The 21,033-nt window shown below is 52.6% G+C and overlaps 1 protein-coding gene across 3 annotated transcripts; it reads left to right on the top strand.

Moving 5' to 3' along the window:
* Positions 1–550: 550 nt before the first annotated feature.
* MEOX1 (mesenchyme homeobox 1) lies at positions 551–20,827 on the top strand. Of its 3 annotated transcripts, XM_032322080.1 has the most exons (4): positions 551–631; positions 1,134–1,461; positions 17,966–18,138; positions 19,667–19,879. In XM_032322080.1, exons 2-4 carry the CDS (start codon positions 1,338–1,340, stop codon positions 19,787–19,789), a joined length of 420 nt encoding a protein of 139 aa, XP_032177971.1. In that variant the 5' UTR covers positions 551–631; positions 1,134–1,337; the 3' UTR covers positions 19,790–19,879. The 3 variants fall into 3 exon arrangements, with proteins under 3 accessions (XP_032177971.1, XP_032177970.1, XP_032177972.1); XM_032322079.1 differs by having other exon boundaries at positions 551–1,461; XM_032322081.1 differs by lacking the exon at positions 17,966–18,138 and having other exon boundaries at positions 551–1,461; positions 19,667–20,827.
* The last annotated feature ends 206 nt before the right edge of the window (positions 20,828–21,033 follow it).

Here is a 21,033-nt window from a genome sequence, read left to right as displayed (position 1 = left end):
TTTGGGCAGAGAGAAATAATTTTTTTCTGGACTGTGTCTTTATGCTATGGACCCTAGTGGGCCGCTGAGACTTGCAAAAAAAGATTTCTTTTAATCCTCCTTCCTCTTTGCGAGCAGCAGCAGAAGGGCCTTTAAATCAAATGCAATCAGCAAACTTGTCTCTTGCACTTAGTTCCTGCCTCACTCCCCGGAATTTGGCACTTGATGGATTCTGGATCTAACTTAAGGCTTTTTCCAAATCCAAGACTTGGGGAATTTTGTTAACAGCGCAATAAAATAACTTCATAGCATACGGGAGGCACATTAAAGACGTGGTGTGTGTGTGCTGCGCTCTCTCTCTCTCCTTAAAATTAAAAAAAGAAATACAGACAATGTTTCTTTAAAAGTCTCCATCTGCAAATCCCATTAGATGTGCATATAAGGTTTCTGATGATTAATAGTTCCCTGCTCAGGTTTTGGTTGGAGGGGATCGTGTGTGTGCTGGTTAACCCCTCCCTCTCCTCTCTCATGTTTCACTTCAGAAATTTGTCACTCTCTCCCCACCGCAGGATTTAAAAGTGTGTCTCGCAGCCCCAGGGCCAGCCCTCTGCAGCCACTTGCTGCGGGCTCCAAGACAAGCACTCATCAGCGGGTGCGTCTGGGCTGCCACCGTGAAAATGTTTAGTGTCATCGGCGACCAGTACACATCCAGGGGACCCCACTAAGGCGGGCTGTTGTGTAGGGGGCGGGGGCAGGAAGCCTGGAGCGAGGTCTGACCTAGGTGTGTGCGCGCACACATCCGAACAGCTGACCACACGTGTGTGTACTTGAAGGAGAGACTTGAGTTTTGGTTTTTGTTTTGGTTCCTGGGGTGAATTTTCTGCAGAACGTTTCCCCCTCTTATGTATTTATTTATCTTTTTTTTTTTTTTGCGTTTTTAAACAAATCTGAATATAAAAAAGTGTGAGAATTCAAACTTTGAAAAGATCGAGGCGCACAGCAGCGGACGGCAGATGGATCCTGTGGCCAGCAGCTGCCTGAGGAACCCCCACCCCCCAGCCCCGGGCTGGGGCTGCCTTCGAAATCCCCACGCTGAAGCCAGTGGGGGCTCAGGGCTGCCCCACTATCCGCCAACGCCTTTCTCCTTCCACCAGAAACCCGACTTCCCGGCGACAGCGGCGGCAGCGTACCCCGACTTCTCGGCCTCCTGCCTGGCAGCCACCCCACACAGCCTTCCCCGGGAGGAGCGCATCTTCACTGAGCAGCACCCCGCTTTCCCACAGCCCCCCGACTGGAACTTCCCCATCTCAGAGGCCCGGCGCAGGCTCAACCCGGGCCCAGCTGGGGGCTCCAGGGAGATGGGGGCCAGCAGCCCAGGCCTGGTGGACACCACAGGAGGCCCCGGTGAGGACTACGAGGTCCTCGGGAGCACTGCCCAGGAGACGGAGAAGAAGTCTACCAGACGGAAAAAAGAGAGTTCAGGTATGTGGCTGAGGAGCCGCTGAGCGTTCCTTTGCTAAGTGGCTGGCCCTCTCTGAGCCGAGCTGCTCTGACCATGAATTGCAAACAGTATGGGGTTTCTTCTACTCAGAGCTCTAGGACTCTCTGGTCACGGGGATTGCATCTGGGCCCCCAGCACTCCCGCACCCCAGGAAGATTATGCCAGCAAGTGAATGAAATAAGATCCACAGAGATTGAGAGGATATGTGGGAAGGAGCCTCAGTGCGTGTTGGCAAGGGCTGGAGAGGGCTTTCGTGAATTCGAGCTGCCTCGGAGTCATGCTTCGCCCCCTGCCCCCCGCCAAGTCCCCCTGGCAGGCTCCAAATGGTGCCGGAGCCAAAGGGTTTGCTCACTGGGTGGGGGAGTCAGCTGAGATGGGAGCTGGGAGGGCTAGGGGGACCAAGGCTGGAACCCCGCAGTGTCAGAGTCAGGACCCTCTGTCTCCAGGAGCCTAGAGGCAGAGAAGCAGGCCTAGGGCTGAGACGGGAGAGGCAAGGGGGGAGGAGGAGATGGAGTGCAGAGTTTGGGGACAGACTGCCCATGAGGTACCTGGGCCGAGAGGGCAGCTCAGCGTGCTAAGGTCTGGGCAACCCCCAGGGGGTCCTCCTGAAGGATCACCAGCCTTGGGAAAGTCAGGGAGGCAGGCAGCCAAGGGCTAGGCCTGGACCTCAGAAAGCAGGTGGTGCCCAGCTCGGTGCCAGAGCCCCAGAGGCCAGAGGATGGAGCCGGCCTGCTTGTTAAGATCCCAGCTACTGTCCCTCCCCTCCCTGTGGTGGGGACGTGTGTCCTCATCTCTCCATGGGGCCCTCCTGTCTTCTCTCGTTGCCCATTCACCTTCTGTCTGGTGTCCTCCTGACAGCTGCCCCCGGAGCAGAGTCTGTCTGTCTGAACCCGGAGAGGGCTTTCCTCGCAGGGCTTACCAGTGGCAGGCAGAAAATGAGAGTGCCAACCAACCAGTGAGAACACGTTGGGCTTTGCAGAGCACTTCCCGTGTAACACAGATGTCCCAAGCAGCATCTTCGCCCCCCCTCCCCGAACACTGGCCAAGGCTGGGGAGGGGACGGGGTGGGGGTGGGGATGGTGCAGAGATGAATACGGAGGTCTCACCCCCAGAGGGCTCGGACTGAGAGGGAGGAGAGGCCTGCAGATGTCTGTCTGGCAGTGGCTGGGCTAGGATCAGGGATGGGTTCAAGGTGCTACAGGTACAATCAGGGAGGGGTTGAAGGTGCTGCAGAAAACACACGTTAGCTCCTCGCAGTAGCACCCTGTGCGCGAAGTAAGCCCACGGGTCTCACCAGTATCTCTGCCCTGTACGTGTGGAAGACGGGGGGGACAGAGAGTTTGAGGAGGATACTGCCAGAACAGGGTCTAGAGAGCGCCCCCCCTCATCTGGATGGGCCCAGGACTTGTCTGGGTCTAGCACGGAAAGTCCAGGGTCCCAGGAAACCCCTCAGCCCCAGAGCCAATCAGGATAGTTGGCAACCTGGAATCAAGTTCAAGCTTGAACCTCAAAGCCCAAATCCCACACCCTTCAGCAGATTTCAAGCATAGTCCTCATTTTGAAATATTTGGTCTCCATGCTTCAAGAAGCCCCTTCCCGTGCTCAACCGTGGAGGGCCACAGCCTAAGAGGAGGGCCCTTTAACTCCCCAGCTTGTTAAATCCTCAACTCTTCCTAACCCCAGCTGGAGATGTGCCTAGATAGGGCACTTTCTGCTTCTCCTCACCAAGGGGCTCTCAGCGACTTGGCTGTGTGCCTGGCTGAAGAGCTCTCCCCACCCAGGCTCCTACCCCTCAGAGACCCTCCATCTCTGCCCACACCTCCATTGGCCACATCTAGCCCCTTTCCAGGGGCCTGGGAGCCGAGGCACTGGAAGGCACAGGCCAAAGGGCTGGGCTCAGGCACAATCATTCTGCATTCCAGCAAGCCTCACGTGGGCCTTCTTTCCTTTGGGCTGGTGGTCTGTGGCACCGCATTAGGGAGGGAACATATGTGTCAAACAGCTGGACATCCCAAGAGCACGTGGACACCTTCCACTGAATGTCCTGCAACTCTTGGGGTGAGGTGGGGCGGGGGACCGTTCTGATCCAGGAGCGGCCCCAGGAGCAGCAGCAATGGCAGCAGTCAGGCAGGGCACGGAAAGCTGGGTTTCATTCATTCTCTGGGGTTCCAGACCCGCTCTGTGTTCAGCATGGGCATCTTTCTGTCCTCGCCTGCTGCCTGAGTTTCCTTTGGAACTGACCTGGAGGGGAAGGAGGTAGGAAAGATCAGCTTCGTAAGAGCCTGAAGGGAGGGAAAAGCAGAGGCGCAAGGCCCCCAACCAACTCTAGGATTCTGGAATCCAAGAGACAAACCCACAGAGAACCCGCAACCCACTCCACCAATCCCGAGCCACCGCGTGGAGTCTCAGTTTAAACTTTCGATGTTTTGTTCCTCACGGATTGGTTTGCATTCATTTTGATTTCTTAAAACACTGCATTAAAAATATTATTCGTCTTGATGACTGAGGGGTTTTGACACCACTCGCATTTTGCTGCCCAACGTGAGTGCCTCGCGTGCCTCACCCTGGACCGTGCTAAGCTGTCTCTAAAGGTTAACCAGCCATCCATCAGAGATGTGTTTTCCATAGTTCTCCACAGGCAGGTCGGCCAGTGGGCCTGTCAGCACCACAACCTTGGGCTGCAGGACTTTGGAAAACTTACTAATTTTTTGGAGCCTCCATTTTCCCAGCTATAAAATGGGATCCTAACAAAAGCACCTTCCCTACAGAGTCACTGTGAAGGTTTAAAGCAGTGACCTGTGAGATTAGCGCTGTGCCTGGCATGTGGATTCCATAAGGGGCAGCTCTGAGCGTGATTAGGCCCGTATTTCCAGAACAGCCTTCAGAACAGAAGCAGGGATGGGGTGTCAATGGAACTGAATATTTCAAATACGCTGACTCAGGAATTCCTGAATCGGGGGTATAAGACCTTGGAACTCCTTGCAAGCATCGTTGGTCCTCAAATCCAGTTATCATTTAGGAGATTGGAACCCAGAGATCTGCTGGAGAGGCTGGCGGGGTGAGGTGTGCCGAAAGGCTCCTGCACCGGCTGGCAGAGAAAGCTCCAGCTACAGAAAGTTACTGGAAGTTCGATTCAAGAGGAACATTCTCTCTTCTCCCCTCTCCTTCTGCCAGCCCCAGCTGCTCCCCTGTCATTCCCCACTCAAAGTGGAGCTGATTTGCTCAAGTAAATGACTAGGAGAGCGGGGGTCCCTGGCTCCCACTCAGAGACCTTCTGTGTGTTCACAGCACAGAACTGATTCAGGAGACCATCACCGCAAACACGCCCAGCCCCAGGCCCTTGGGTGTTAAAGACCCCTGCTGGCAGGGACAGCTGCGAGACCACTGTTGTTTGCCCCCGATCTGTCGATCCGTCTCGCTACCGTGGTTGTCTTTAATTTATGGGAATGAGGGATTTCGCGGTGATTTCCTGGCGGGGTTCAAGGGAAGGTCGCGCGTGATCCGCCTGGCTGTAGGTGAATCCGATCCCCCGCCTGGGAGAGCCCCCGTGCTTGGGCTCGGCCCTGCTCAGCGCCGGTGCTCTCACATACACTCCCTGCCTTCCTCAGACTCGCTTTGTCCTGTCCCCTTCGCCTCCACGTGGGTGCCTTCCCAGGCTTACCCTTCCTCGATTTCTCCCCCGTGAGATATGATTCCCCACCTGCCTCCGCGTAGCCACACGAACCCGCAATTGCTTCTGAGGTTTATAAACTCTCCCCAAATCGGCTTCTTTCTCCCACCTGCTGCCTACAGCACCCCACTCCCACCTCCACCCGTCCTGCCTTGCTTCAGGCTTCCTTCCCGTACTTCTACTCCTCTGCCTATGGAAGCCCTCATTTTATCCAGTCCAAAAGCCACCCCCCTCCAAGAATCTCTCCTCTCTTTTTTTTAATGTATGGCTCTGCTTGTCTCTAACATCATTTCAGTGAAAGCTGTTGAAAAAGTTGCAAGTTTTAGTTTTCACTAGAACGGGTCCTGATTTTCTAAATAGATAGCTCCTAAATAGATAACTTCATAAAGGAGCTCTTCTGAGATTTCTTACCATGCGACATCTTGTATTCGAAATCTCCTCTTTTAAAATGATGGCTCAGTCAGTGGACCGTGGGACTCCTGATCTTGGGGTCGTGAGTTTGAGCCGCACGTTGGGTACAGAGAGTCCTGAGAAATAAAATCTTTGAGAAAAGTAAGTAAGTGAATAAAAATTGTGATAAAAAACATAACACAAGGGGGCACCTGGGTGGCTCAGTGGGTTAAGCCGCTGCCTTCAGCTCAGGTCATGATCTCAGGGTCCTGGGATCGAGTCCCGCATCGGGCTCCTGCTCGGCAGACAGCCTGCTTCTCTCTCTCTCTCTCTCTCTCTCTCTCTGCCTGCCTCTCTGCCTACTTGTAATCTCTCTCTGTCAAATAAATAAATAAATAAATAAATAAATAAAAACATAACACAAAATTCACCATCATGATCATTTTTAAGTATATAGTATAAAAGTATGAACTATAAGCACACTGTCCTGCAACAGATCTCTAGAACTTTTTCATCTTATAAAACTGAACCCCGGGCCACCTGGGTGGTTCAGTGGGTTAAGCCTCTGCCTTCAGCTCAGGTCATGAGCTCAGGGTCCTGGGATCAAGCCCCACATCAGGCTCTCTGCTCAGCAGGGAGCCTGTTTCCCTTCCTCTCTCTCTCTGCCTGCCCCTCTGCCTACTTGTGATCTCTCTCTGTCAAATGAATAAATAAAATCTTTTTAAAAGAACAAAACTGAAACCCTTTATCCATTGGGAAACAACCCACCTTTTCCCTCTCCCCCAGGCCTAACAAATAACAATCTATGTTCTAGAAGTTTCTTAGAGTTAGACTACTCTAGGTTTCCAGTCTGCCTGAGGCTTCGCAGGGGTGGTGGCCAGAATAGGGCTAATGTGGGACAGTACCATTTTATTGGATGAGGAATAAATAACCAGCTCGCTTTGCATTTTAATAGCAAGTATTATTATTATTTTTTAAATATTTTATTTATTCATTGGACAGACAGAGATCACAAGTAGGCAGAGAAGCAGGCAGAGAGAGGAGGAAGCAGGCTCCCTGCTGAGCAGAGAGCCCAATGCAGGGCTCGATCCCAGGACCCTGGGATCATGACCTGAGCTGAAGGCAGAGGCTTAACCCACTGAGCCACCCAGGTGCCCTAATAGCAAGTATTATTAAAGACTGATGTAAAAAAAGACTGAGACTACTTTCAATTTTTCAGACAGGTGGAATCATGCAGTATTTGTCTTTCTGTGATTGACTTATTTTACTTAGCACAGTGTCCTCCAGGTTCATCTGGGCTGTAGCAGAGAACAGATGTTCCTTCTTTAAGGCCGAATAATATTCCATGGTTAGCACAGACCACATTTTCTTTATCCATTCATCTGTTGATGGACAGACACTTGGGTTGCTTCCAAGTTGGTTATTATGAATAATTCTGCAATGAACATGGGTGCGCCAATATCTCTTCAAGATTGGGCTTTTGAGTTCTTTTGGACATATACCCAGATGTGGAATTGCTGGATCCTATGGTAATTTTATTTGTAATTTTTTGAGGAACTCCCCTACTTTTTTCCATATGAGGTGATATATCATCGTGGTTTTTTGTTTGTTTTGTTTTGTTTTAAGATTTTATTTATTTATTTGAGAGAGAGGCAGTGAGAGAGAGCATGAGTGAGGAGAAGGTCAGAGAGAAAAACAGACTCCCCATGGAGCTGGGAGCCCAATGCGGGACTCGATCCCGGAACTCCGGGATCATGACCTGAGCCGAAAGCAGTCGTCCAACCAACTGAGCCACCCAGGCATCCCTCACCATGGTTTTGATTTGCATTTCCCTAATGCTTGGTGATGTTGAGCATTTTTGCCTAGGCTTGTCGGCCAATTATAGATCTTCTTTGGAGAAAAGTCTGTTCAAGTCCTTTGCCCATTTTTTAGTTGGATTGTTTGACTTTTGTTGTTGACTTGTAGGAGTTCTTTATATATTCTGAATATTAATCCCTCATCAGTAAATGGGTTGCAAGTATTTTTCTCCCACTCTGTAGGTTGCCTTTGGATTCTGCTGGTTGGTCCCTTTGCTGCATAGATGTCTTTAAGTTTAATGTAGTCCCATTTCTCTGCTTTTGCTTTTGTTGCCTGTGCCTCTGGTGTTTTATTCACAAAATCATTGCCAAACCTAATGTCATGAAGATTTCTTCCCTATATTTTCTTCTAGGAGTTTAATAGTTTTAGATCTTATGCTTAGGTCTTTAAGCTGTTTTATTTATTTATTTTTTTTTTAAAGAGAGAGAGAAACTGCATGGTGGGGGCAGGGGCAGAGGGAGAGAGAGAATCTTAAGCAGACTCCAGGCCCAGCAAGGAACCCGATGCAGGGCTCAATCTCACAACCCTGAGACAATGACCTGCGCCAGTAACAAGTCAGATGCTTAGCAGACTGAGCCACCCAGGTGCCCCTTTAAACTATCTTGAGCTAATTTTTTTATATGCTGTAAGGTGAGGGTCCAACTTTATTCTTTTGCATGTAGATATCCAGTTTTCCCCACACTATTTATTGAAGGCCGTCCTTCCCCCCCATACACGCCCATGTACCCTTACCACTTTGTTGAAGATCATTTGACCATATGTGAGAGGGTTTACTTCACAATATGTTGTTCCATCATTCTCTATGTCTGACTTTATGCCAACGTCATCCTGTTGTGATTACTGCAGTTTTGTAATGTGTTTTAAAATCAGAAAGTGTGGGTGCCTGGGGGCTCAGTGGGTTAAGCCTCTGCCTTCAACTCAAGTCATGAGCTCAGGGTCCTGGGATCCATCCCCACATTGGGCTCTCTGCCCAGCAGAGAGCCTTCTTCCCCTCCCTCTGCCTCTGCCTGCCTCTCTGTCTACTTATGATCTCTCTCTCTCTGTCAAATAAATAAATTTTTAAAAATATTTTTTAAAAAATCAGAAAGTGTGAGCCCTCCATCTTTGTTTCTCTTTCTCAAGATTGTTTTGGCTGCTCAGGGTCCTCTGAGATTCCATATGAATTTTAGGATTTTTTTTTTTCTATTTTGGCCAAAAACGCCATTGGGATTTTGATGGGAATTACATCAAATCTGTAGATCACTTGGAGTCGTAAGGACATTTTAACATTATGAAGTCTTCCAATCTGTAAACATAGGATGTCTTTCAACTTTGTAGAGTCTTCTTTCTTTTCCTTCAAAATGTTCTGGAGTTCTTAGCGTACAAGTCTTTTACCTCCTGAGTTAAATTTATTCCTAAGTGGTTTTTTTTTCTTTTTGATGCCACTGTCAATGTAAATTGTTTTTGTAATTTCCCTTTCAGATTGTTCATTGTTCATGGATTGAAACACCACTGGTCTTTGTGTGATGATGTTCTATCCTGCAACTTTGCTGAATTCATTCATTAGCTCCGAGAGGGTTTTGTTTTGCTTTGTTGGAATCTTCAAGGGTTTTCATATACAAGACCATGTCATTTGCAAACAGAGATCATTTTACTCCTTCCTTTCCAGTCTAGATGCTATTTATTTATTTATTTATTTATTTATTTTAATTCTTTCACCTGATTGCTCTGGCCAAGACCTCCAGTATTATGTTGAAGAGAAGTAGCAACAGGGAGCTTCCTTGCTTGTTCCTGATCTTGGAGGAAAAGCTTTCCATCTTGCATCATTGAGTATGAGTTTGCCTTTCATCCAGAGTTAGAGCCTATGGCTGCCTTTTCCCTAAAATGGTAGTGTCTGGGGGTCCAGGATGGTATATGATTTGCCTTTGCAATCTCCCTTCCCTTGCACCTACTGGGACATTTACCCCAGAAGGAGCTCATGCACTGTCTGCTCAACAGTCTCTATGACAGCCTACGGTTCATTCCTTCAATGTCTTCCCTTCTTTCCAAGAGGGGCTCCACCGGCTGGCCTGAGGGTTCCCCCCAAGTGTGATGCACTTCTGTAAAATGCATCAAGATTTTTCTAGTCTCGCTCATGAAACCGTGTGCAGGGAGCCCGACTTCGATCATAAAGCCAGCCAGTGTCAGGGCTAGCGCTGGGGTTGGAAAGACACATAAACAGCTGCATAGGCAGGCTGGGCTGACTCTTGCAGGAGACTCCATGGGATACTAAGGTCAGTCCCCAGGTGCCAGGGCCACCATAGCAGCTGTGGCTGAGCAGTGAGGTGGAGACCAACCTTGGTCGGGCGGTTTGGGGGTGCTGTGTGGCTGGGCGGCTAGAGGGCTCAGCTGTCCTATGGACACGTGGCTGTGTTTCCGGGCTAGAGGAAAGGGCACCTTTTTCTAATTTGCAGAGAGGTCTCCTGTGGGTGAGCATCAGCCTTGCCAAGCACCTCTCCTGGCCTTGCTCCCTCTCCTTAGTGGTAAACACCAGCTATGAGAATTTCGGGGGGGCGTGGGGGGTTGCATCTTAGTCCACCCAGGTTGCTGTAACAAAATACCACAGACCGGGCAGCTTAAACAACAGACATTTATTTTCTCAGAGTTCTGGAAACTAGAAGTCAAAGCTCAAGATGTCAGCAGGTTTAGTTTCTCTAAAGGCTTCTCTCTTGGGCTTGCATAGGGTCATATCCTTGTCATGTCCTCTTGTGATCTTTCCTCTGTGTGTGGGCATCCCCGGTGTCTTCCTATGTGTCCTGATCGCCTCTCCTTATAAAGACACCCGTGGGCTTGGATCAGGGCCCACCCTAACCAGCGCTTTATTTTAACCTAATCATCTCCTGGACGATACTATCTCCAGACACAGTCACGTTCTGAGGTCCTGGGGGTTAGGACTTGAACATATTTGCGGGGGAGGCAATTCAGCCCATAAACGAGAGGCACAGGGAGAAGGACAAGGACAAGGTTCAAACAGGGGCACCAATGCTCCAGTTAAAAACTCCTTCGTGAAATAGCATCTCACAGGGGTGCGTGACCTCAAAGCTTTCCTGCTCCTGGGTCCCTCTGGCCACTCCAGCTTCCGCATTCAGAGCATCGTTTCTGGCTACAAACAGATCCCTGCATGCTTATCTTATACCTACAGGGAGAAACACTTTTTGGACTAGAAGTGGGGTGTTTGGCAGAGGAAGCAGGAACAGAGGTGATAATGAAATACACAGACAATGTCCGTGTCACTTGGGTCAGCGGAGGGACACAGAGTACAATGCTGGGTGACTCCTACTCATGCCTACTCCGCTTGCTGGGCTGCAGCTTCCTAAAGGGGGCGGGGCAGGGGGCGGGGATCAGGGACTAAAGTCAAGTGCACTGTCAGGGCAGACACAGACCATGTCCTGTCCCCATGTGTGGCTTCCGTTCTGTGTGAGCTCAGGCGAGTCCCACACCTCAGAGTCCCGTTCTCTGAACAATGATTGCAGTGCTTACCCCACAGGGTTGCTATGGGACGAGATGGGATCATAGATGTAAAGACACAGCCCGCACTTGGTACACTCGGTAGCCCCTCAATCCGTTGTTCCCTAACCCACAAAGGAGTCCTCTTCCTTTCAAATTCTTCTCTGGTCCTGGCAGCATCCCAGGTGGCCTGTGCTCAAACTTGGCAAGGCAGGGACCCCAGCACAGAGGGAGCCTTGGAAGCCTGCTACCAGCCAGGCAGGCCTGTGTGTCTGCAGGTTCACCGGTCCAGGGTCCCTGCAGTGCCCGCCGGGGTATGGTCGGAGGGGCCCACAGTAGCAGCAGCCCCTCTCATTCCAACTCCCACCCCCGAACCCCCAGCGAGGAAGAAGCCAGAGTGGCCCGTGTGGAAGGAGAGGCAGGAACTCACGTTCCTCCTGCCTCCCGGTGAGAGTTCCTGCCCCTCGCTGTCAGGCAGAGACTGGGGCCCCCATCAGGACCCTAGGCCTTGGCCACTGTCTAAACTCAGAGGCATCCGTGCAAAACCTGCACCCAAGCCCTCTCGGACCCCACCCAGATACAGTCTGGAAGTCAGTATCCACCAAAGCAGCAAAATTCTGACCAGCACCGAAGACACCCTTGGGCTCTAAGGAGGTCAAGGGAGAGGGAGCCTCAGCCCTGCCTACTGCCCTGCCAAGCTGGGGACTCGGGAGTCCTGCCCTACTTGCGTTTTCCTCTGGCTTGAGCAAGTCAGGGCATCTGGGCTCAGGGAGGTGGGGATGATCCCAGAGGCAGAGTAGCTCTTTCCTTCTGAGGGCAGGACTCAAGGTCCCTGCAGACCCCGGGAAGCAGCCCCTTTCCCCTAGTGCCCTCTCTGTTCTCGGAGCCGGCCTTCCCTGGCCTCTGGCCAGGATTCCTCCCCCACCCCCAACCCCAACCCCTAGTTCATGTTTTCCCTATTTTCCTTGAACGCAGTGGTGGAGGAACAGTGCGAGCAGTGAGGCCTGGTCCCGAAGCCCACGCTTCCTTTGGTGACAGCTGAGGACGACATCTGGAACATATAACACAAACAAAGTCCAGAGCTGCCCATGCCTCCCCCTGACCCAGCTCAGAAGCTGGCTGCTGTGCCCCCACCATTTCCACTGCCTCTCTTGGCCTTCACCTCTCCGCTCCCCCATTCCACGGCCCCCCACACCCCATCTCATTGCCCATCCATTCCACTGCCCCTCAGTACCACCTAGCTGCACTGCCCCACCCCGCAGGAGACTCTCAGCAAAGTCTACTGTAGCACCAGGCACTTCCTTTCCAGAAAAATCAGCTTCTCTCCTAGAAAACATACTTTGAATTCCCTAGCCCGCCGCGGCTGGGCTCCTCGAAGAGGCTGGGAGCCCTTCCCAATGGCTCTTCGGGCACCTACAGGAGAGACAAGGGGCCCAGACACTAAGGTTTGTGGGCCTCAGTGGGACCCAGTGAGAAGGAAGCTGGGGAGGTCCTGGGGGGCAAATGGCCAACTGTCTCAGGCTGGTTCCATCTGGGTCCTGTCTATTTCGATGAGTTTCGCTGCTCCTGAAGCTGAAAGTATTAGAACTAACAAGATGTCAAAGGCCAGCACTGTGACAGCCCAAGAAGCCACAGACACCATTTTCAGAGGGTTTGCCACAGTCTCCCCTGCTCACATTATGCCCCAGGGATTCCTCTCCCCCTTCCCGCCCTGGACACACACATAGGCACACCCCTGGGGCGAGCACAGCCTCCATGCTGGCCAACCCCCTCCCAGGGCAGTGTGACATAGTGGCTGCAGCCCCGGACTGGTCCCAGGGAAGTCCCGCAAGCCCCTGAGTGTCTGGGTCTTCATTTCCTCTGTTCAATGGGCTGATGTGGACCTTACCTACCCCGCATCGTAGTTAAGAGGACGCAACAGGAAGCAACCTAATTCGTGGAATTAGCTTCCGGTCATGGAAATCTGGGTTTGCAGTCCAGCCCTGTCTTGAGGTCCCCTCTCACTGACTCCAGGCTCCCCTGTAAAATGGAGAGGTGCCCAGAGATCCGCTCTAAGTGTCTTCCGGTCATACTTAACTGTTCTATGATGCCTACTGTTCTGATTCTGTAGCATACATGAAAGCCCCCAAAGACGGTTACCCCTGGGGAAAAGAGATCCATTGTCAACAGCACGTGGCTTTCTGTCTGGTCTTGGAGAGACATTTATGTTAAACTCCGTGACAATTGGGGAGTAAGGAGACAGGCCTCCAAAAAGGCATGTCCCCCAGAGTCTGTCTGAACTTCCTCGTAGCTCCGATAAAGCTGTCTGCTAACTTTAGGAAGGCCCGCCAAAGCTGACAGCTATTTGTGAAATCGTTTACCTTGGATGGTGTCAAAGCTCGTGGTGCAGACCGCAATCACGCATACGTCCTGTTTGCATTGCTGTGGGCATATGTTTCCCAATACAGACCCGCTGGCCGGCTCTGGCTCGGAGGGAGGGTCATGCAGGGTCTGCGGCGGGAAGGGGCTCCAGAGCCCGCCCGCTGAGCAACAGCCTCCTCCCTCCGTCTTCCTGGAAGAGACATCCCAGCCTCCTGAGAGAGTAGCGGGGTCAGGACGGCTGGGATGGAACTCTGTTCCATGCTGGTGACCGTGCCTAGAACTATGCCCCCACTGGGAGGCTGATATCGTAGTGACCAGACACAGACCCAAGAAGCAGCAGAGAAGGGAAAACCATTAAAAGGCCAGACGTTGGGGCGCCTGGGTGGCTCAGTGGGTTAAAGCCTCTGCTTTCGGCTCAGGTCATGATCCCAGGGTCCTGGGATCGAGCCCCACATCTGGCTCTCTGCTCAGCGGGGAGCCTGCTTCCTCCTCTCTCTGAATGCCTCTCTGCCTACTTGTGATCTCTGTCTGTCAAATAAATAAATAAAATCTTTAAAAAAAAAAAAAAAGGCCAGACGTTGAAGAGGCATCCCTCTCACACACGTGGTGGTACTGGACAAGCAGCATCTCTAACCTCCACCATGAACCACCTTGGCAAGGTCATCTCCAGGAGAACCTCTTCTTATGGTTCTTCCAGACAGAGCCTCACCAGCACACGTTACCCATGGCCTTTTACCTTCTCGGCAGCCTTCCGAGCACAGCGTGTGTAGCTGTTCTTGTTTTGCAAAGGAGGAAACTGAAGTTCAGAGAGCTTGCGAGATTTGCCCAAGGTCAGGGAGCTCTTTCTTGGAGCCTGCTCAGACCCATCTCCTCCATTCATCTCGGGGCCGGAAAGCTTTGCACATCAGTCAAAAACAGAAACTCCCGGGCATAGCCCTGACCTTTGAGCTGAAGACCTTGGGAAGACAGGAGAGGACCTGGGACAGAGCACACAGCGAGACCCCAAACCTGACTGAAGGGAGGAACTAGGGGCCCCAAACAAGAATATTTGCAACCGGCGGGGCCTCAAGTTCAAGGCCAGGGGTTCTTAACAGAAAAGAAAATAGGGAGAGAAGAAGAGGATGTCAAGGCTGCATACTGGGAAAGGACTCTGACACACCCTAACCCCCATGCTCCTACCCATGGGGAAACTGAGGCCCAGAGTAGGAGGCAAGCACCCGAGCCAAGGTGTACTCTCCTGGGATCTCCTGGGAGGGTAGCGTGCATGTCACGAGTCACGAGCCTGGGAGGGTAGCATGCATGTCTGAGTCACGAGCCTGCAGGAAGACTAACCCCTGCCCTCCTCCCAGCCAGAAATGACTCCTGGTTTGTCTTCATCCTTCTTTTCCTATCTTGATGACTATGTTGCAGAACAAAGACAACCAGAACGTCCACTTCCATTGTCATTGCCAGCCTCCCATACTTCAGGCCCTTTTGTTCATTTCTAACAGTGAGGAGAGGGCTTCTTCCCTGAGAAGCTGATGAGGAACAAGTGTCCTCTGCGTGCCACTCTCCCATCCCCTTTCCTGGGTGATGTCCCAGGTTCACTGACTTCCCAGCTCCGGCTTCTCTGTCCCATTTCCTCTTCTTTCCCATCCTGAAGCCCAATAGGAGGAGCGGGGAGGTGGGCAGGGAGGGGCCCAGTTACCAGTCTGAGACCAGCTCAAAGGGGTCCTCTCCCTACCTCCTCTTGTCTCTCTTGGGAGGCTAATGTGGAGAACTGGGGAGGAGGGCTGTTTTCTGGGATTCGACAGGCATGCATGTGCACCTAAACAGGCCTGGGAGACGGGGAGTGGGGGGTGTGAGCATCAACCCAGGACAGAGCCTCCAGGAGCCCTGGGTGTGGAGACCCTGGGGCCAGCCCTAAGCCTGCCAGATGCAGGAGGACCTGAGGCCAGCGCTGACCACCGAACCTCCTCTAGTCGGATGAATCTCAGTGCTACAACCCCGCCCAAACTGCTGTGCGCACCAGGCAAGTTCCTGGGCCTCTCTGAGCCTGCTTCCTCCTCTGGATACTGAGTAGAATCTAGCAAACGTTTAGCAAGTACTGTGCCAGGTGCAGTAGCAAGTGAGAGAAAGCAGTTTCGTCCCAGGGGGCAGAAAGAGAGGGCTATTAATCAAATTATCACCCAAATCCAAACAAGGATGCTAAAAGGGACAATAATAGTACCTCCTCCTAGGCGTGTTTTGTGGAAAGGATTAGATGGATCTAAGGACATAGAAGCCTTCAAGAAAGCACAGCGGGTACTATCCCAGCCCCACAGATGGCACCCTGCCGAGTGGAAGAATTGGAAGAACACGTTTTCGTTCAAGCGCTTTAAAGCATTTTCCAAACCCAAGAGCTGGTCCAGGCTTCCCAGTAAGCCAGGGAAGTAGGCGCTTTATTTTCCCCAATTTCTTGAAGAGGCAACTGAAGCCCAGAGAGGTTAAGTGACCTCCTCAAAGGCCCCCAGTGAGGAGATCCAAGGCCTCAAACCCTGACAGGAGTCATCTTGGTTTTACAACCGCTCGGCGGTGAAAGGGAAGGGTTGCGAACCTGAGCCCTGCGACGGGCGTGGGTGGGAAATTAGCCAGGCCTCTGCAAGCCGGGATGGGCTCCGGGACCGCTGCTCTCCCTCTCTGGGCCATTGTTGGTCAAGGCCAGCGAACTCGGGGGATCCCCCGCCGGGGGGTGGGGGGTTGGCGGGGGAGGCTGCGTGTCCTTCCCTCCAGCCCACGCTCCCCCTCCCGCTTCCGGAGGGGTCTGGGCCAGTCTTCTTCCGAGCCCGCGGGACAGACAACCAGGGCCATCGGATGCACCCCCTTCCTGCCCCGGGCGCGCCCCGCGGGCAGCCAACCCCGACCCTGTAGCCGCGCACCTGCGCTTTCTCGGTTTCCCGCCGGGGCCCCGCGATCGCTTTACCGCGCGCCCCCCCACCATCCACACCGCGCCGGGAGCCGCCACCCCCGCATTTCTCCCTGGCTCCCGGGCGACGGGGACGGAGACCCTGGAAACTGGAACTCAAGGGACTGAATGGCAAGCAAGATAGGGAACTGCGGAGAAGGGACACGGCGGGCTGAGGTTCCCGACAGGACCCGGGCTGCGGAGGGGTCTCCACCTCCCCGACCAGCTAAGCAATGTGGCTGCTTGGGGTGGGGGGAAGGGGAGAGTGGGGGCGGCTTCCCTGCCCTCCCCACCCCATCTAAAAGCCCCCACACAGCGCTCCCAGCGCCCCCCACCCCAGACCAGCCTCCAGACAACAGGGATTCTGCCCCCACCCCACCCCCACCCCGCCTCCCACACACCCGGGCGGACATGGGGTCCTTAGTGGGGCAGAGGGTGGGGCGCCGCTTTCAGTAAAGCGCCTCTGAGTCACGAGCCTGCAGGTCTGTAAAAGGACAATGAAATGAAAGACTTCCAAACTTTAGAGCCCGGCAGGAAAAGTGGTTCCTGTAGCCGTTCACCGGACACGTGGCCCGCATTGTTAATTGTGTCGGTGTCTTGGTCTCCTTCCCGCGTGCCTCCCCAGCCAGCTCCGCGGGCCCAAGTGAAGGAGGAGCCGCCTCTCAGCTTGCTCAGGGCGGGAGAGAACATAGAGTCCCCGTGGGCTGTACAGCACTCTACAGTTTGTAAACCCTTCCTGCGTGGATTTTACTTGAACATCACGTGAGTCAAACTGTCTGGGTTTGATTTCTGCCTCTGCCAGCCACCAGCGGGACGAACTGGATGAACTTGAACAACTTGCTTAAACGTCTCTGGGTTTAGTTTTCTGGTCTACACAGCGTGGGGCTAGTACAAGAACTCACCTGGCTGAGTTATTGGGAGAAGTAAGTGGCTAATACCTGTATGGTGCTAGCTCCCCCGCGATTGAGCCATTGAGCCATTGAGCCCCTGCTGTGTCTAACGCAGAGCCCAGAACTTTCCAGACTTGGCCCCTCCCGGTATCAAAGGGGGAAAGAGGCTTAAAGCAGCACTTCTCAATTTACATGTGCACACGGCTCCCCTGGGGATCTGGCTAAAATGTGATTCTGATTCAGCAGGTCATGGGCAGGGCCTGAGATCCTGCAAGTCTGACCAACTTCCGGGCCCTGCTGCGAAGAAGTGAGGTCTTAGAGCAGTGGTTTGTAAACTTGACCGTGTGTGTCCCAATCACCTCAAAAGCTTGTTAAAACAGACTGCTGGGCCCCACCCCCAGAGTGTCTGATTCAGTAGGTCTGGGAGGAGGCCCCAGGATATGCATTTCTGACAGGTCTCCGGTGATGGTGATGTCACTGAGGACAGAGAGCCTCAGTTTTAGAACCTCTTGCCCCACAGATTTATAGCCACTACTAATGTCTAACGGTGGCGGGGGGTGGGGGGTTTGGAAGCTGGATAGTAGAAATTATTAAATAGCCAAGAACAGCTTCTCGTGCTTTGGGGATGAAAAAAAAGTCTGGGTGGCCGCCTGGGTGGCTCAGACTTTAAGTGTTTGCATTCAGCTGGAGTCATGATCCAAGGTTCCTGGAATCAAGTCCCAGGATTGAGCCCCATGTTCCCTGCTCGGCAGGGAGTCTGCTTCTCCCTCTGTCCCTCACCCTCTCTCTATCTCTCAAATAAATAAAATCTTTACTATAAAATAAAAATAAAAACAAGAGAGACAAGGAAAGGCTGCCCTGACTTTTAAGGACAAAACAAAGGGAACCTCTGCGGCTTCATCTTCCTGTTTGGGATGCTTTCTCCCCAGACAACCAGGAGAACCGAGGGAAACCTGAGGGCGGCGGCAAGGCTCGCAAGGAGAGGACAGCCTTCACCAAGGAGCAGCTGCGGGAGCTTGAGGCTGAGTTTGCTCACCATAACTACCTGACCCGGCTCCGGAGATACGAGATTGCCGTGAACCTGGACCTCTCCGAGCGGCAGGTGCTGTCCGGGGTGGGGGTCCCCCCCCTTCCTCTGGCCATCCCTCCTTCCCTGCTCTCTCAACCCCCCTCCCTTCCCACCACTCCTCCATGAACCTTCTCCTGTGTCTTCTCCCTCAGCCTCGTCCGGTGGTTCTCAAATGTGGCTCTACCTGAGAATCACGGGCAGAGAGATGAATAACACAGATGTCTGGCATTGGAGATTGTTTGCATTGATCTGGGATGAAGCCCAGACGTCCGCGTTTTTCACAGGGCCCCTAAGTGCAGCCAGGGTTGGAACCTCTGATCCGGTTATTCCCAAACTTGAATGTGCACTGGAATCACCTCAGGCCTTGTTTAAAATGTAGGTTCGAAGGGGCACCTGGCTGGCTCAGTCAGTGGAACAGGTGACTCTTGATCTTGGGGTCATGGGTTCAAGCCTCATGTTGAGTGTAGAGGTCACTTTAAAAATAAAAAACTCAAAAAAAAAAAAAAAAAAAAGGAAGAAGAGGAAGAAGAAAAAGAAAATGCAGATTCCATAACTCTGAAGACTGACTTTGTAGGAAGAATAAGTGGGCCTGGGAATATGCATTTCTAGTAAGTTCGCCAGGTGGTTCCTGGACACCTCTAAAAAAACTTCCTAGCCCCTTTGTTTGGGGCTTTCCCTCAGAGCATTCAACCCACACCCATGTAAAGTATTGTAATAATAATAATAATAATTAATATTTGATAGCAGCTTTCAGTTGATGAGGAGCTCTGCCAGAGTGCTTGGTTTAGAAAACTAAGACTCAGGGGCGTCTAGGTGGCTCAGTGGCTTAAGAAAACTAAAACTCGGGGCGCCTGGGTGGCTCAGTGGGTTAAAGCCTCTGCCTTCAGCTCAGGTCATGATCCCAGGGTCCTGGGATCGAGCCCCGCATCGGGCTCTCTGCTCAGCAGGGAGACTGCTTCCTCCTCTCTCTCTCTGCCTGCCTCTCTGCCTACTTGTGATCTCTCTCTCTGTGAAATAAATAAAATCTTTAAAAAAAAAAAAAAAAGAAAACTAAAACTCAGATCCTGCCTCTACCACTTCCTCGCCCTGTGACCTCTGGGACACGTCTCCTGACCTCTCCGGGTCTCAGGGTCATGAGCCCACCTGGCAGGTAATGCTGAAGCTGAGATGAGAAAATATGTGGACCAGAGCTATCTAAACTGACAAGTGTTTTATGAATGTGCCTGTGGATGAGGTTGGCGAGCCTCTGCTCCCAGACCCTCGGGTAACAGAAGCTAGAGGGAGGAGGTGCTGGCACTGGAGGGGCGGGGCATATGAAAGGAGGTGGGGCCAAATGCCAAGGTGACTTTTAGACCCTGTCCCCAGACCAGCAGTCTTTCTGCTGGGCAGATTGATGTGTCCTCCCTTTTGTCTGCATTCCTGGTGTCTTTGGAGGGGTGGAGCAGGGCAAGCGGAGGTTCAAGCTGGGGTCCGTGGAAGGCAGCCTTCTTCCTTGAGCGTCAATGTGGAAGGTAGTTACACCTCCCTTGAAGTGACCAGGTTCCTTTGCTTCCTCTGTCAGGTCAAAGTGTGGTTCCAGAACCGAAGGATGAAGTGGAAGCGTGTGAAAGGGGGTCAGCCTATCTCACCCAATGGGCAGGACCCCGAGGATGGGGACTCTGCTGCCTCTCCAAGTTCAGAGTGAGATTCTCCACGGAGAAAGAAAGACTGAGGACCGAGCCCCCTACCCAACTACCCGCACCCCTGTCCTCACCCCAATCCCACCTTCACCTTTTCCCACCCACCCCAGGGCAACCTCTCTACATCTTGCAATGACTCTTAAGCACGAAGCTGTCCAGCATCCCTGGGAGCCTGGAAGTTTCCCAGAAAGTTCTATCCAGTTTTGCTCTGTCTTAGCAGCCGCTTCCCCGAGGCCGTTGCTTCTCACCAATTCTCATGGAATCATACAGCAGCCCGACTGGACCCATGCAAATCTGGGGAACAGCTCCAGGCACACTGCTGCTCGGGGTGTCTTGGCTGCTGCCCCCTCTCCTGCTACAATCTCTCTCCAACACTATCAAGCCCTCCTTCAGGCCTGGATACCACCTGATCTGCTGGGAGAGGAGCCTTGGGACCAGCTAGTGACCTGGGAAAGCAAATGCTGCAAAGGAAGGAAATGACTAGAACCCACCTACACACACACTCTAGACCACCCTTCCTTTCTGGGTTCTGTATCTGAGGCTTTGGGGAGTCCTCAGGTGTCCCAAAACCCCAGGGAGAATCAGTATGAGGAGAGTTCAGAAGAGAAACTCAGCTGCTGCCCATCAGACACCCAGTCCAAAGTTGTTGGCTCAGTGAGTAAGTTTGTACCACGGGCTGGAGGAAGACTGTCGGAGAAACAGCTGGTGGTGGGTGGTCCCCATGCAGGCCTGTTCACATGAGTTTGACTGCGTATCTGAGAACAGACCCAGGACAGCTCCTGCCTCTTCGGAGTCAAATTGGGGACACAGCTAGGACTGCTGAGCTGCACCCCTGAGCCACGGAACAGCTGTTCTTCTTAAGGCCACAGTTTGGGGATTGAACACCTATCCAGATGCTCGCATTATTGAGTTGAGGGCTGGAAAGTGTCCCCCATGTTCCGAGGATGAAGAGATCGCACTAAGCCCCATGAGTGACGGCCTGGAAATGTGGAACCTTGCCGTGGAAGTAGCCTGTGCTTTCAACAGACTCTGTCTGCAAATGGGGAAAAAAAAAAAAAACAATCTCTCTTTCTCCACGGGATGCATCTAAGCCCTTCCAGTGTGTTCCATGATTGCTGTTAGGACGGGAGGAGCTGCTAAGTTTATGTACGGGGACCGCCCAGATCTTTTGGGGTGACGCTCCAGGACACATGGCCAGACAGGCTGGGGTGACCTGAGCCTTGGAGAGAGACCCCCGTCGGCCTCAGTG

The sequence above is a fragment of the Mustela erminea genome, chromosome 18 (genome assembly GCF_009829155.1).
Source record: "Mustela erminea isolate mMusErm1 chromosome 18, mMusErm1.Pri, whole genome shotgun sequence".
NCBI lineage: Eukaryota > Metazoa > Chordata > Mammalia > Carnivora > Mustelidae > Mustela > Mustela erminea.
Note: the sequence above shows the minus strand (reverse complement) of the source record. Positions and strands in the feature narration are given on the sequence as shown.